Source organism: Lynx rufus, unplaced genomic scaffold, assembly GCF_022079265.1.
Source record: "Lynx rufus isolate CCGP_SWC_20201006 ecotype Redwood Valley unplaced genomic scaffold, mLynRuf1.p SCAF_4, whole genome shotgun sequence".
Taxonomy (NCBI): Eukaryota; Metazoa; Chordata; class Mammalia; order Carnivora; family Felidae; genus Lynx; species Lynx rufus.
This window is the reverse complement of record NW_025814856.1, coordinates 58,918,477-58,931,455: the sequence shown is the minus strand read 5'-3', so window position 1 is coordinate 58,931,455 and position 12,979 is coordinate 58,918,477. Positions and strand designations below refer to the sequence as shown.

Sequence of the window (12,979 nt, the reverse complement as noted above, 5' to 3'; positions counted from 1 at the left end):
CAAGTATTGACTCTGAGGCCCGGAGTCTAGGAGGTCGGCCGCGTGGCCGTCTCTCCCGCGGTGCCAAAGGGACCAAGCCACGGGGCCTGTCACCACCACCGCCGAGACCGCGCGCAGCATCCCGGCTCCCGTCCAAGGGCTGAACCGGCTGGCACTCTGTCCGCAGAGTCGCGGAAGGGATGAGCTGCCTGGACCCCGGGAGACCCCGCTTCCCCCGAGCTCCCACGCCCCCAGCAGCCAGCCGGCCCGACCCCCAACCCGCCGGCCCCGCCCCCGCCCCGCCTACCCGCGTGCAGTGCGGACAGTAACTCTTGCTGAAGATCATCACTCGGTTACCCTCGATTAGGCCCAAGAGGCGGCGCCGCAGCTCCTCGCGGGCCTCGGAAGACGAGCGGCCGGTGCCGGGAGACGACAGGCGGGCCCGGCGCCCCGGCGGCGAAGACACAAGCACTCCGCGGACGCTGCCCAGGCGGCGGTTGGGGGCGGTGCCCACCTTCACCGGCCCCGGCGAGGTCTGCGCCCGCGGCGGCGGTGGTGGCGGTGGTTGCGCCAGGGCCTCGGTGTCGCTCCCGGCCTGGCCGGACCTGCTCAGGGACCGAGAGGCTGGCGGCGGCGCCAGAACCGGGCCTGGAAAGGGGGAACCGTGAACACCGCCCAAGCCACGGACTGTCCACAAGTTAGCCTGACCGCCGCTCGCGCCGCCCCGCCCCCGGCGCCGCCCCGCCCCCGGCGCCGCCCCGCCCCCGGCGCCGCCCCGCCCCCGGCGCCGCCCCGCCCCCGGCGCCGCCCCGCCCCCGGCGCCGCCCCGCCCCCGGCGCCGCCCCGCCCCCGGCGCCGCCCCGCCCCCGGCGCCGCCCCGCCCCCGGCGCCGCCCCGCCCCCGGCGCCGCCCCGCCCCCGGCGCCGCCCCGCCCCCGGCGCCGCCCCGCCCCCGGCGCCGCCCCGCCCCCGGCGCCGCCCCGCCCCCGGCGCCGCCCCGCCCCCGGCGCCGCCCCGCCCCCGGCGCCGCCCCGCCCCCGGCGCCGCCCCGCCCCCGGCGCCGCCCCGCCCCCGGCGCCGCCCCGCCCCCGGCGCCGCCCCGCCCCCGGCGCCGCCCCGCCCCCGGCGCCGCCCCGCCCCCGGCGCCGCCCCGTGCATGCGAACTAAGCCGCTGCCCTAGCTGTAGTGGAGTCGCTTGACCTTCCGGAGAGGTTAGAGGTCAAACCGCCCATCCTCATTATCCATTTTGTATGCACGTATGGGGATGGCTTCCCAGTCTCCCTGATGCCGCCCTGGGTTGCCCCCTGTGGAGGACTTTCCATGCCTCGTAATCTCCACCGGCCCCCTCAAACAACCTTAAAGATAGATACATACCTCAGTGAGGGTAGATGTCCGGATCATAGGAAAAGTGTGAAGAAATAAAACCGTCTTCAGGAAAGATGATTTTTTTACTTTAGGTTTTTATTTTAATTCCAATTAGTCCACATACAGTGTTATATTAGTTTCGACTGTATAATATAGTGATTTTACAGTTCCATACACCACCTATCACTCCTCACAACAACTGTACCCTTTAATCCCTTAATCCCCCTGATTTATTTCATTCATCCTCTGCCGCCCCTCCTCCCCAACTCCCTTCTGGTAAACTGATGTTTGTTCTCTACAGTTAAGCGTCTGTTTTTTGGTCTGTCTCCTTTTTTTTTCCCTTTTTTCATTTGTTTTGTTTCTTAAATTCCCCATGAGTGAAATCATATGGTATTTGTCTTTCTGTGGCTTATTTTGCTTTAGCGTTATATTCTCTAGCTCCATGCACGTCATTGCAAATGTCAAGATGTCATTCTTTTTATGGCTGCGTAATATTCCATTGTATATGCATACCACATCTTCATTTTTAAAAATTGTTTTAAATATTTATTTTTGAGAGAGAGAGACAGAGCATGAGCGGGGAAGGGGCAGAGAGAGGGAGACAGAATCTGAAGCAGTCTCCAGGCTCTGAGCTGTCAGCACAGAGCCCAATGCGGGGCTCAAACCCACAAACTGCAAGACCGTGACCTGAGCTGAGGTCAGACGCTTAACGGACTGAGACATCGAGGCACACCCCACCCCCCGCATCTTCCCATCTTCTTTAGTCATTCATTCATCAGTCAATGGACACTTGGGCTGCTTCCATATCTTGGCTACTGTAAACAATGCTGCTATGTATCCCTATGAATCAATGTTTTTTGTGTTCTTTGGGTAAATACCCAGTAGTGCAGTTGGTGGATCTTAAGGTAGTTCTATTTTTAACTGTTTGAGAAACCTCCATACTGTTTTCCAGAGTGGCTGCTGCAATTTGCATTCCCACCAACAGCACACGAACGTTCCTTTTTCTCCACATCCTCACCAACACCTGTTGTTTCCTGTGTTCTGGATTTTAGCCATTCTGACAGGTGTGAGGTGATATCTCATTGTAGTTGTTTAATGTTTATTTATATTTGAGACAGAGAGAGAGAGAGAGAGAGAGAGAGCACGTGAAGGGGAAGGGGCAGAGAGGAAAGGGGACACAGAATCCGAAGCAGGCTCCAGGCTCTGAGCTGTCAGCACAGCTGAACCTACAAGCCGCGAGATCACAACCCGAGCCAAAGTCGACACTCAGCTGACTGAGCCACCCGGTCTCCCGTCTCACTGTAATTTTGATTTGCATTCCCCTGATGATAAGTGATGGTGAGCATCTTTTCGTGTGTTTATTGGCCAAGATGGTTATTTGTTTTTAAGTTTATGTCCCACGACTAAATAAAAATACTACATTTCCTATGGCAATGCAGTTTTTTCCTCAAATTTTTATTTAAATTCTAGTTAATCAACATATGGTGCAATATTGGTTTCAAGAGTAGAATCCAGTGATTCATCACTTACATGCAACACCCAGTGCTCATCACAAGTGCCCTCCTTAACACCCATCACCCATCTAGCCCACTCCCCCCACACCTCCCTCCATCAACCCTCAGTTTGTTCTCTATCATTAAGCCTCTCATGGCTTGTTTCCCTCTCTCTTCCCCCCCACCATATGTTCATCTGCTTTGTTTCTTAAATTCCACATATGAGTGAAATCATGTGGTATTTGTCTTTCTCTGACTTATTTCACTTAGCATAATACACTCAAGCTCCATCTATGTCATTGCAAATGGCAAGATTTCATTCTTCTGGATGGCTGAGTAATATTCCATTGTATATGTGTACCACATCTGCTCTATCCATTCATCAGTTAGGACATTTGGGCTCTCTCCGTAGCTTGGCTATGTAATCCAGTTCCAAAGTGAGTTTCCTAGGTTGGTACCCCACAGTCCATACTACACTGAATTCTGGAGGCACCTCTCATAAAGGAACCCTGAAGTCATCTGCACAGAAACAGGAATCCTGTATTTATCATTTGGGTGTGGGGGGGGGGCAGGGGAAGATCCCAGGGCTGAACTTGGTCACCAAGGCCTATAGCCCCTTGCGCTGCGGTGAATGAATGAAACCCCAATAAAGAGGCTCGACTGCAAGCCCAGAAAGCTGGCCTGGTTCCTCCCAGTTGTCATCCCCTGACACTGCCACACTGGCTTTCTCCCTGTGCCTCAGAGCTGTCAGACTGATTCCAGCCTTAGGGTCTCTGCACTTTCTGCTTTCTCAGCCTATGATGTTCTGCCCCTTTGGCCAATATAGCTCCTTCTTGTTGACTGAGTCTTGGCTTAAATGGTACCTTCTTACAGAACATTTTGCCATCCATCAGAAACGAAGTAGCCCCCTGTCTCCATCACATCACACATATTCTAGTTTCTTCATGACACATATATCGCTATTTGCAATGATCATTTATAGTTACAACCAGTAAACCATACTTGTTTGTTGTCTGCGCCCCCTCTCCCATCACCACCCCCAGAGTGTAAGATCCATGAGGGAAGGACCTCATCACTCTAGCTCACAGCTCTGTCCCCAGAGTCTATCAGTGCTTCCCCTGTAGTACGCACACATGAATGAATGAATGAATGAATGATTCAAACATGTCGCAAATTGCTAGTTGCATATATGACCCTAATTTGCTTCCCCTCTGGTCCCCGTGTGACGGGCTGGACCTCAAATCCTTCTCCTTCCTACCCTATTCGTTCAGAGAGCCCTAAGTCAGGGAGGTGGCCCACAGACCATGTCGTTCAGGGAGTGCCACTCCTCCTGCCCAGGAGCTGTGTAGCCTTGATTCCACCAGCATCTACTGAAGTTCCAGGGCTGGGCTCCGTGTCAGGGAGTGAGGCAATGGATGACAGTGTCTGTCTTCAGATCAGAGCCTTTCAGGGAGAGATGTCAAAAATAAGGGGCACAAATGGGGAAGTTGTTCTAAAGAGAGGAATGTACTTAAGCTGAATTTGGTGAGCTGGAGAGTAGTTTACCCAGACAATGAGTTGGAAGAGGAGCCAGACAGAAGGAGGCAGCCCAAATGACCCACCGAAGCAGGGTACAGCTCAGGGTATTTGGGGAAATGCTGGAGGCTCCACAAATGGGCAGAGCTGAGGTGAAAATTAATGCTAATGAAGTGAGCAGGGGCCAGATGGCTAAGACCTGGTTGCCTTACTGTTTAGAGACTCTCTGGGAAGAAAAGTAAAACAAAGGACAATGATTTCAGGCAGGAAGCAGCTGGCCGCCCTGCCAACCTGAGCAAAGATTAAAGTTTGGAGTGTGAAAATGAAGAGAGGAGACCTCACTGGGGCGCCTGGGTGGCTCAGTAGGTTTAGCGTCCGACTTCGGCTCAGGTCATGATCTCACGGTTCATGAATTCAAGCCCCACATCGGGCTCTGTGCTGACAGCTCAGAGCCTGGAGCCTGCTTCACGTTCTGTCTCTCCCTCTCTGTGTCCCTCCCTCGCTCACGCTTTGTCTCTCTCTCTCTCTCTCTCTCAAAAATAAATAAACATTTAAAAAAATTTAAAAATGTAAGAAAGGAAACCTCAATAAGAGTCAGGAGGCCGGCAGGGGGCGCTCTCATGCCCTACCGCTGGTAGCCAATTGCAGACCCCATAGGAAGAGAGGTACCAGGCAAGTCCATACTACTTTAGCCCCCGATTTACTATCCCAGCAGAAGAAAGGTTTTTCTCCTCCCCCAGCAAGAGCCCAGACAATGAAAGGCGATCACAACTCAGCTAATGAAAAGGCACTCTGCTTCTGTCCTCTCCTTTGTCCTAGGGACTTGCCAACGGTTTTGCCTGTAGCTTGCTTATCCCAAATTGCAATTCTCTTCTATTCCCGACTAAGCCCAATTTTGCTGGTAAAGTAACTGGCAGTTTTATTTTTAAGGTTAACAGGAGAAAATGAGAAAGAAAGAAAACACACCAAGAGGGATGTCCCTTTCTTCTTCCTATTTAATGTTAATTATTTGTCTTCTCTCTCTACCGCTTAATCAATACTTGCATAATGTCCATTTTTTAAATCTTTTTCAAAGAAAGTTTTAAATTTTATCCATTAGATTCACTTTTTTGTTTCTTAATTCATTAATTTCTGCTTTTACTTTTTAAATAGAAGTTTATTTTTCATTTTTCCTATTCCTTAACTTGTACATTTAATCCATTTATTTCTCCTTTCTTTTTTTAATTTTTCTTAATGTTTATTTATTTATTTATTTATTTTTAATTTTTTTTCAACGTTTATTTATTTTTGGGACAGAGAGAGACAGAGCATGAACGGGGGAGGGGCAGAGAGAGAGGGAGACACAGAATCGGAAACAGGCTCCAGGCTCCGAGCCATCAGCCCAGAGCCCGGCGCGGGGCTCGAACTCACGGACCGCGAGATCGTGACCTGGCTGAAGTCGGACGCTTAACCGACTGCGCCACCCAGGCGCCCCTGTTTATTTATTTTTGAGAGAGAGAGAGAGAGAGAGCGTGAGCAGGGAAAGGACAGAGAGAGAGGACACAGAATCTGAAGCAGGCTCCAGGCTCTGAGCTGTCAGGGCCTTGTTTCTTTTTTAAAAATAAATATTAGAGGGGGCGCCTGGGTGACTCAGTCGGTTAAGAGTCTGACTTTGGCTCAGGTCATGATCTCACGGTTCATGGGTTTGAGCCCCACGTCAGGCTCTGTGCTGACAGCTCAGAGCCTGGAGCCTGCCTCAGATTCTGTGTCTGCCTGCCTCTCCCCTGCTCGCACTCTATCTCTCTCTAAAATAAATAAACATTAAAAAAATGTTTTAATAAATACTAGGGTAATTCTATTTTGAGTTTTTTGAAGAATCTCCACACTGTTTTCCAGAGTGGCTGCACCAGTATGCATTCCCACCAAGAATGCAAGAGGGTTCCCCTTTCTCTACATTCTCACTAACATCGGTTGTTACCTGAGTTGTTAATTTTAGCCACTCTGACAGGTGTGAGGTGCTATCTCATTGTGGTTTTGATTTGTATTTCCCTGATGATGAACGATGTTTTGAGCATCTCTTCATTATCTGTTAGCCATCTGAATGTCTTCTTTCGAAAAGTGTCTATTTGTGTTTTCTGCCCATTTCTACACTGGATTATTTGTTTTTCAAGGTGTTGAGTTTGGTAAGTTCTTTGGAGATTTTTGGATATTAACCCTTTATCCAATATGTCATTTGCAAATATCTTCTCCCATTCCACTGGTTGCCTTTTAGTTTTGTTGATTATTTCCTTCACTCTGCAGAAGCTTTTTATCTTGATGAGGTCTTAATAATTCATTTTTGCTTTTATTTCCTTTGGCCTTGGAGACGTGTCAAGTAAGAAGTTGCTGCGGCCAAGGTCAAAGAGATCATTGCCTGTTTTCTCCTCTAGAGCTTTGATGATTTTCTGTCTCACATTTAGGTCTTTCATCCATTTTGAGTTTATTTTTATGTATGGTGTAAGAAAGTGGTCCAGGTTCATTCTTTTGCATGTTGCTGTCCAGTTCTCCCAGCACCATTTGCTAAAGAGACTGTATTTTTTTCCATTGGATACTACTAGGAATTTATCCAAAGGATACAGGAGTGCTGATTCATAGAGGCACATCCACCCCAATGTTTATAGCAGCACTATCAACCATAGCCAAATTATGGAAAGAGCCCAAGTGTCCATCAACTGATGAATGGATAAAGAAGATGTGTTTTGTATATACAATGGATTACTACTTGGCAATGAAAAGGAATTAAATCCTGCCATTTGCAAGAACATGGATGGAACTGGAGGGTTAGGCTAAGTGAAAAAAGGCAGGCAGAGAAAGACAGATATTATATGTTCTCACTCATATGTGGAATTTGAGAAACTTAAGAGAGGACCATGGGGGAAGGGAAGGGAAAAAAATAGTTTCAAGCAGAGAGGGAGGAAGGCAAACCATAAGAGACTCTTAGATACATAGAACAAACTGAAGGTTGAAGGGGGAGCAGGGGAGAGGGGGAAATGGGTGATGGGCATTGAGGAGGGTACTTGTTGGAATGAGTGCTAGGTGTTGTATGGAAGCAATGAATCGTAGGAATCTACTCTCAAAACCAAGGGCACACTGCATACTTGTGAGTTTTCTGAATTATATTATTTTTATATTGTCAGGTTTTATGACATTTGTACTTCGTGTGATAGCTCTGTTTAACGACTCAGTCTTCTATTTAAGTGGATTTGACGCCAAGTACTAATCTTGCCATGTCTACTGTAGTCCTGAATTTTAAAATTATAATCACCTCTTCATTGTTAGGCTTGAATTATCCCAAGTAATTCTTTTTTTTCCCCAAAAAAGTATCGTGGTTGTTGTCTGCCTTGAGCTTTTACATGCTTGAGAATGTCTGTCCATTCCAATATATCCATGAACAATTCAACCAGCTCTACAGTTCTTGGATCATACTTTCCTTCCTTCTAAACCTCGTAGATTTTGCTCCCTATCTTCTGGAATGGAGTATGGATGTAGAAAATTCTGAGAACAACAGTCTCCTTCTTGTATAATGCATTAATTAGCTATTACTGCAGAACAAATTAACCTAAAACTGAGCAACTGAAAACAGCATATACTTATTTACTTCACAGTTTCTATGGGTCAGAAATCTAGGAAAAGATTAGTGGGATGGTTCTGGCTCAGGGTTTCTGTGAGGTTGCAATTCAGCTATTGGGTGGAGCTGAAAAATCTGCTTCTATACTCACTCATGTGGTTGTTGACAGGTCTCAGTCCCCCACCACATGGGCCTCTCTAGACGTTTCTTGAGTGTCTAATGACAGGTGACTTTCTCCAGAATGAGTGATTTAAATTTTTTTTAATGTTTATTTATTTTTGAGAGAGAGACAGAGACAGAGACAGAGACAGTGTGGGGGAGGGGCAGAGAGAGAGTGAGACACAGAATCTGAAGCTGGATCCAGATTCTGAGCTGTTGGCACAGAGCCCAATGCGAGGCTCAAATCCATGAACTGTGAGATCATGACCTGAGATGAAGTCAGACGCTTAACTGACTGAGCCGCCCAGGTGGCCCTAGCATCACGTCTTGAAGAGAACTGTATCAACAAATTTGAGGAGTGCATATCTTTTTTTTTTTTCAATGTTTATTTATTTTTTGGGACAGAGAGAGACAGAGCATGAACGGGGGAGGGGCAGAGAGAGAGGGAGACACAGAATCGGAAACAGGCTCCAGGCTCTGAGCCGTCAGCCCAGAGCCTGACGCGGGGCTCGAACTCACGGACCGCGAGATCGTGACCTGGCTGAAGTCGGACGCTTAACCGACTTCGCCACCCAGGCGCCCCGAGGAGTGCATATCTTGAAGACCGTCATGTACCATGACCTGTTTATCCTGTATAGAAGCCTGTCTTAGGAAGCGTCACCCAGCTCTGTCTGGGTGTGATCTTCTGAGCGGCAAATCCAGATATTTTCTTCTACTACGTTTTCAGATATTGTTTCCATCACATTTGTTCTGACTTTCTTCAGAGAATTATTACGATACGTAGGGGTTTCCTTTGCTTTCACATTTATCTCTGTAATTATTGGTTATAGCCTTATTGTTTTCCATTAACTTCTGTTAGTTTGAGTTTCTTTTAGCTTTATTTACCATATCCCAAACTGTTTTCAGTTGTGTTTGCTCTATATGTGTTATCTTATATACAACTACTTGTATATAGAATATATTAGCTGCTTTTAATGGGGTTCTTGTGCTCTATATTACCTTTATTTTTAATTTATTTTCTGGGCCCTGCCAGCTTTCTGTTAATAATCTCATCACCTTCTCTGGGCTTATTATCTCTTCTTTGAAATTTTGTACCTTTTTCTTGAGGCTCCTGCCCTCATTTTTTAAAAAAAGACAGATCATGTTTTCTTTAGCTACTTTGAAATTATGGAAAACTACTTGTGTGAATTCTGCCATTGTCCGGTCAGGTGATTCATCTGTGATGTGTGCTTTTCATCTACAATTTGCTTACCTGCTCCTTTCCTCATCTCTAATCTTTTTGGTAGCATTTATGCCTGGATGATGCAGTGGCCCCAGTGGCTGTCATGGGTTAGGAGCATCAATCAAATTCACAAGTCACAATGTGTGTTAGTCACAGTAGTCACTACTGTGTTTAGAGGGCTTTACAGATGGCTACAGGACATTTTGTGCAGCATACAGCACCTCTGCAGTTTTCGGGGGGGGGGGTCCCAACAGCTATCCAGGTACACAGCTTATGCCCCCTGACCATACAGGATATGTGCAGCTTCTGTGCATGAGAGACAACATGCACATGGGCAACCTTAACACAAAAGCTACCCCCTCGTTTTCTCACCATTTTAGAAAATATCATTCTGGCCATGGAAGTACAAGGCCTGATGCCAACTCACAGCTCCCCCTGTCCAGGTACGGACCCATAGATTATGGGGAAACAGCAACGAAAGCAGACAAGACCCCACATATTTATCTTATGTCTATAATTCCCAAGGAGACGGTACTGAGGGAGGAGAAGCTTGAGACCATTTTCCCAGGTAGGCCAAGGGCAGTCCAAGCCCAATGTTATCCATTTACTCAGAGGATCTTGCAGATGCCTTTCTTAATATAACTTCTCTTTCCATGGAATTGTTTTTCTGCTGAAAAATACTATACATAGTAAGAAGCAGAGAAAGGGCTGCTCCCAGCTCCAGCTTGAGTTGATCATCCTCAATATCATCTGCAAGAATTTGTGCCAGATCTGTTAGGCCCTTGGCCCCCAGCCTGCATCTAACATTAGTTTTAAATTTCAAGAGCTTCACAGTCAGGCCTCCATATTATGAGCCTCTGTGTGCCGTGACTCAGTTGTATTTGCTCCCTCTCCCACCCTCACCCCCGGTGGTCTCCTTGGCCAGCAGCTGGGTCACTGGGAGAAAGGATAATTCATTTCTTTTCCAGCTCCCTCACTTCCCTGGCACTTCTTGTTTCTCTCTGTATCCTGCTCATGGCCTTCCATCTAGTTGGCCCGTCAGAGCTTCATTGGATGGGGCTTTCAGAGCCATGATGCTGTTTTCAGGGCCATTCATGCTCTAATTAAGATTAAAAAAAGACAGCGTGGCTTTGGACCCCAGGTCCTGTTCTTACTAGTCAGTTGGCTGAGGCAACATTTGTAGGAGACTAATAACACTTCATACCTTGAAGGGTTGGTACAGGTATTGAACAAGTCAGTACCTGTGAAGGGCTTAGGATAGCATGTGGCATACAACAAGCCTTTGGTATGTACATGATTAAAATGTCATCGCTGATTCCTCCCAACAGCCCTCTAAAAGAGACAAATGTCTCCATCTCACTGTGAGAAAACCAAGGATGTAGAAGAAAACATAATTTCTCCAAAGCTACAGGTGTAAGGGGGAGAACTGAGACTTGCATCCTTGTTCACTTACCTCTACAGCACTCTGTCCAGAATTAACAATGAACTGTTTTGTTCTTTTGAGGGAATTTTCAGGGAGACCAGAGAGTAAAACTGCCTTTCCTTCACAATTAACAGCAGTTCTTTTTTCTTCTTTTGCACCTGATGAATGTATTCTTTTTTTTTTTTTAATTTTTTTTAACATTTATTTATTTTTGAGACAGAGACAGAGCATGAACGGGGGAGGGGCAGAGAGAGAGGGAGACACAGAATCGGAAGCAGGCTCCAGGCTCCGAGCCATCAGCCCAGAGCCTGACGCGGGGCTTGAATTCACAGACCACGAGATCATGACCTGAGCTGAAGTCGGACGCTTAACCGACTGAGCCACCCAGGCGCCCCTGATGAATGTATTCTTAAAGCTATGAATTTTCCTCAGCATTCTGCCTTGGCAACATCCCATAGGTATCATTCTGCTCATTCTTATTGTAGTTTGTTTCTAAGTAGTTTTTTAAGTTTATTTTTATATTTATTTATTCATTTTGAGAGAGAGAGAGAGAGAGAGAGAGAGAGCACAAGCAGGGGAGGGGTGGGGGGGGGAGAGAGAGGGAGCAAGAAAGAAAAAAATCCCAAGCAGACTCTGCACACAGAGCCCAATGCAGGGCTCAAACTCACAAACCATGAGATCATGACCTGAGCCAAAATCAAGAGTCAGGCGCTTAACAGACTGAGACACCCAGACACCCCTGTTTCTAAGTAGTTTTTAATTTGGGGTCTTAATTTTCTCTTTCATGCAGTTTTCAGGAGATGTGTTTTAACATTTCCGAAATGGATAGATTTTTGTCGCTACTAAATCTGCCCTTTGCTGCAAATTTCCAATTTTATTGTATTATGGCCCAAAACTGTGGCTTCTCTGTTTCTGCTTTCTGTAAGTTATTGAGATTCTCTTCATAGTTAAACAGCAATTAATTTTCTCCAATTTTCCTTGACTATTTGAAAAGAATGTACATTTTCAATATGTTGTAGACAGAGTAGAAGCTTATGGTTGTGTAATTCACATCATAACATCTTTACTTATTTCTTTTTTTTTTTTTTGGTATGTCAAATTATAAGAGAAGTATATTAAAAATTTCCCAGTATAATGGTGAATTTGACAATTATTCAATCCATTTGCCCCTACAAGGTTTTGGGCATGTGGTTGGCCCCCAAGGATTTATCCCATCTCTTCTATATGCTGTCACTTCCAAGTGTTTGGGATGTAATTGATGCCATAACACAGAAGGGCCATTATGGTCTCAGATGACCATAATGAGGAATGCCTTCCTCCTTGCTCTAGTTTATTTCAGAATTTTGTACCCAAGTCAAGTGGAAGCCAACCAACTCTCTGCCATTCTCCTAGCTGTATAGACTGGGTCAGGTATGATCGAATGATCTAAGCTGGTCCATGAAGAGTGTAGCCTAGGATTCTGTGTGTGTGTGTATGTGTGTGTGTGTATAGTTGAAGGTAGAAGAGATACCTTTTAGACAAGATGCTAATGAACTCAGAGATCCAAGACAGAAAGGAGGCGTGCAAGGCCTCCTGAGACCTAGGCTCAGAATTAGACCTTCACTTCTGCCACATTCTGTTGACCAGAGGAAGCAAAGAGCCAATTCAGATTCAAGGGGGTAGGAGATACATTGTATGTCTTGATGGGACTAGCTGCACAGACACATCACTGAGGTCATGGATAGATACAAGAGACACATGGAGGGGTGGAAAAGGGTGACTTTTGTAGCCAATCTATGGGAGGGGGAGGAGGGAGAAAATAAGGGTATTTAAAAGGTACCAAAAATGTACCTTTTTTTTTTTCTAGGTGGGGTCGCTTTTCTTTTCCTCTGCATCCTGGCCACCAAGGGAGCATTTCCCAGATCAGAATTCCAGGCCTTCTGTGTTGTTCAGACAGTGTTATTTCCCTACATTCCACATGTAGAAAAGCCTTGGGACAGACCCAGAGGCTCCTCTGAGCTAAGGAACACCACCAGAGTGGAATTCAATTCACCACTGGAGCAGAATGTTGAAAGGGGAGACTTGCCTTCCCCCTCAACGCATGGAGGCAGCAGAGGGTCAGACTGAGGCTCTCACGGGAAGAAATAGCTAGCCTACCCCCGCCTCCCTTCTGGAGTTGATCTTTCCAGAAGCCAGCCATGGAGGTTCTGAGGGTAATGGAAGTGCCTGCTCAGGCGGAAACTTAAAATTATGCAGCTG

At 47.0% G+C, this 12,979-nt stretch overlaps 1 protein-coding gene across 1 annotated transcript in view; it reads right to left on the bottom strand.

The window, feature by feature from the left end:
- The window catches only part of TXNRD3 (thioredoxin reductase 3), a 77,262-nt gene extending 67,898 nt beyond the window's left edge, over positions 1-9,364 (bottom strand). Inside the window, exons 1-2 of the mRNA XM_047095204.1 lie at positions 9,349-9,364; positions 287-666 (exon numbers count right to left, since the gene is read on the bottom strand). Coding sequence (XP_046951160.1) covers positions 287-666; positions 9,349-9,364 — 396 coding nt within the window. The remainder of the gene's footprint in view (positions 1-286; positions 667-9,348) is intronic.
- Positions 9,365-12,979: the final 3,615 nt, after the last annotated feature.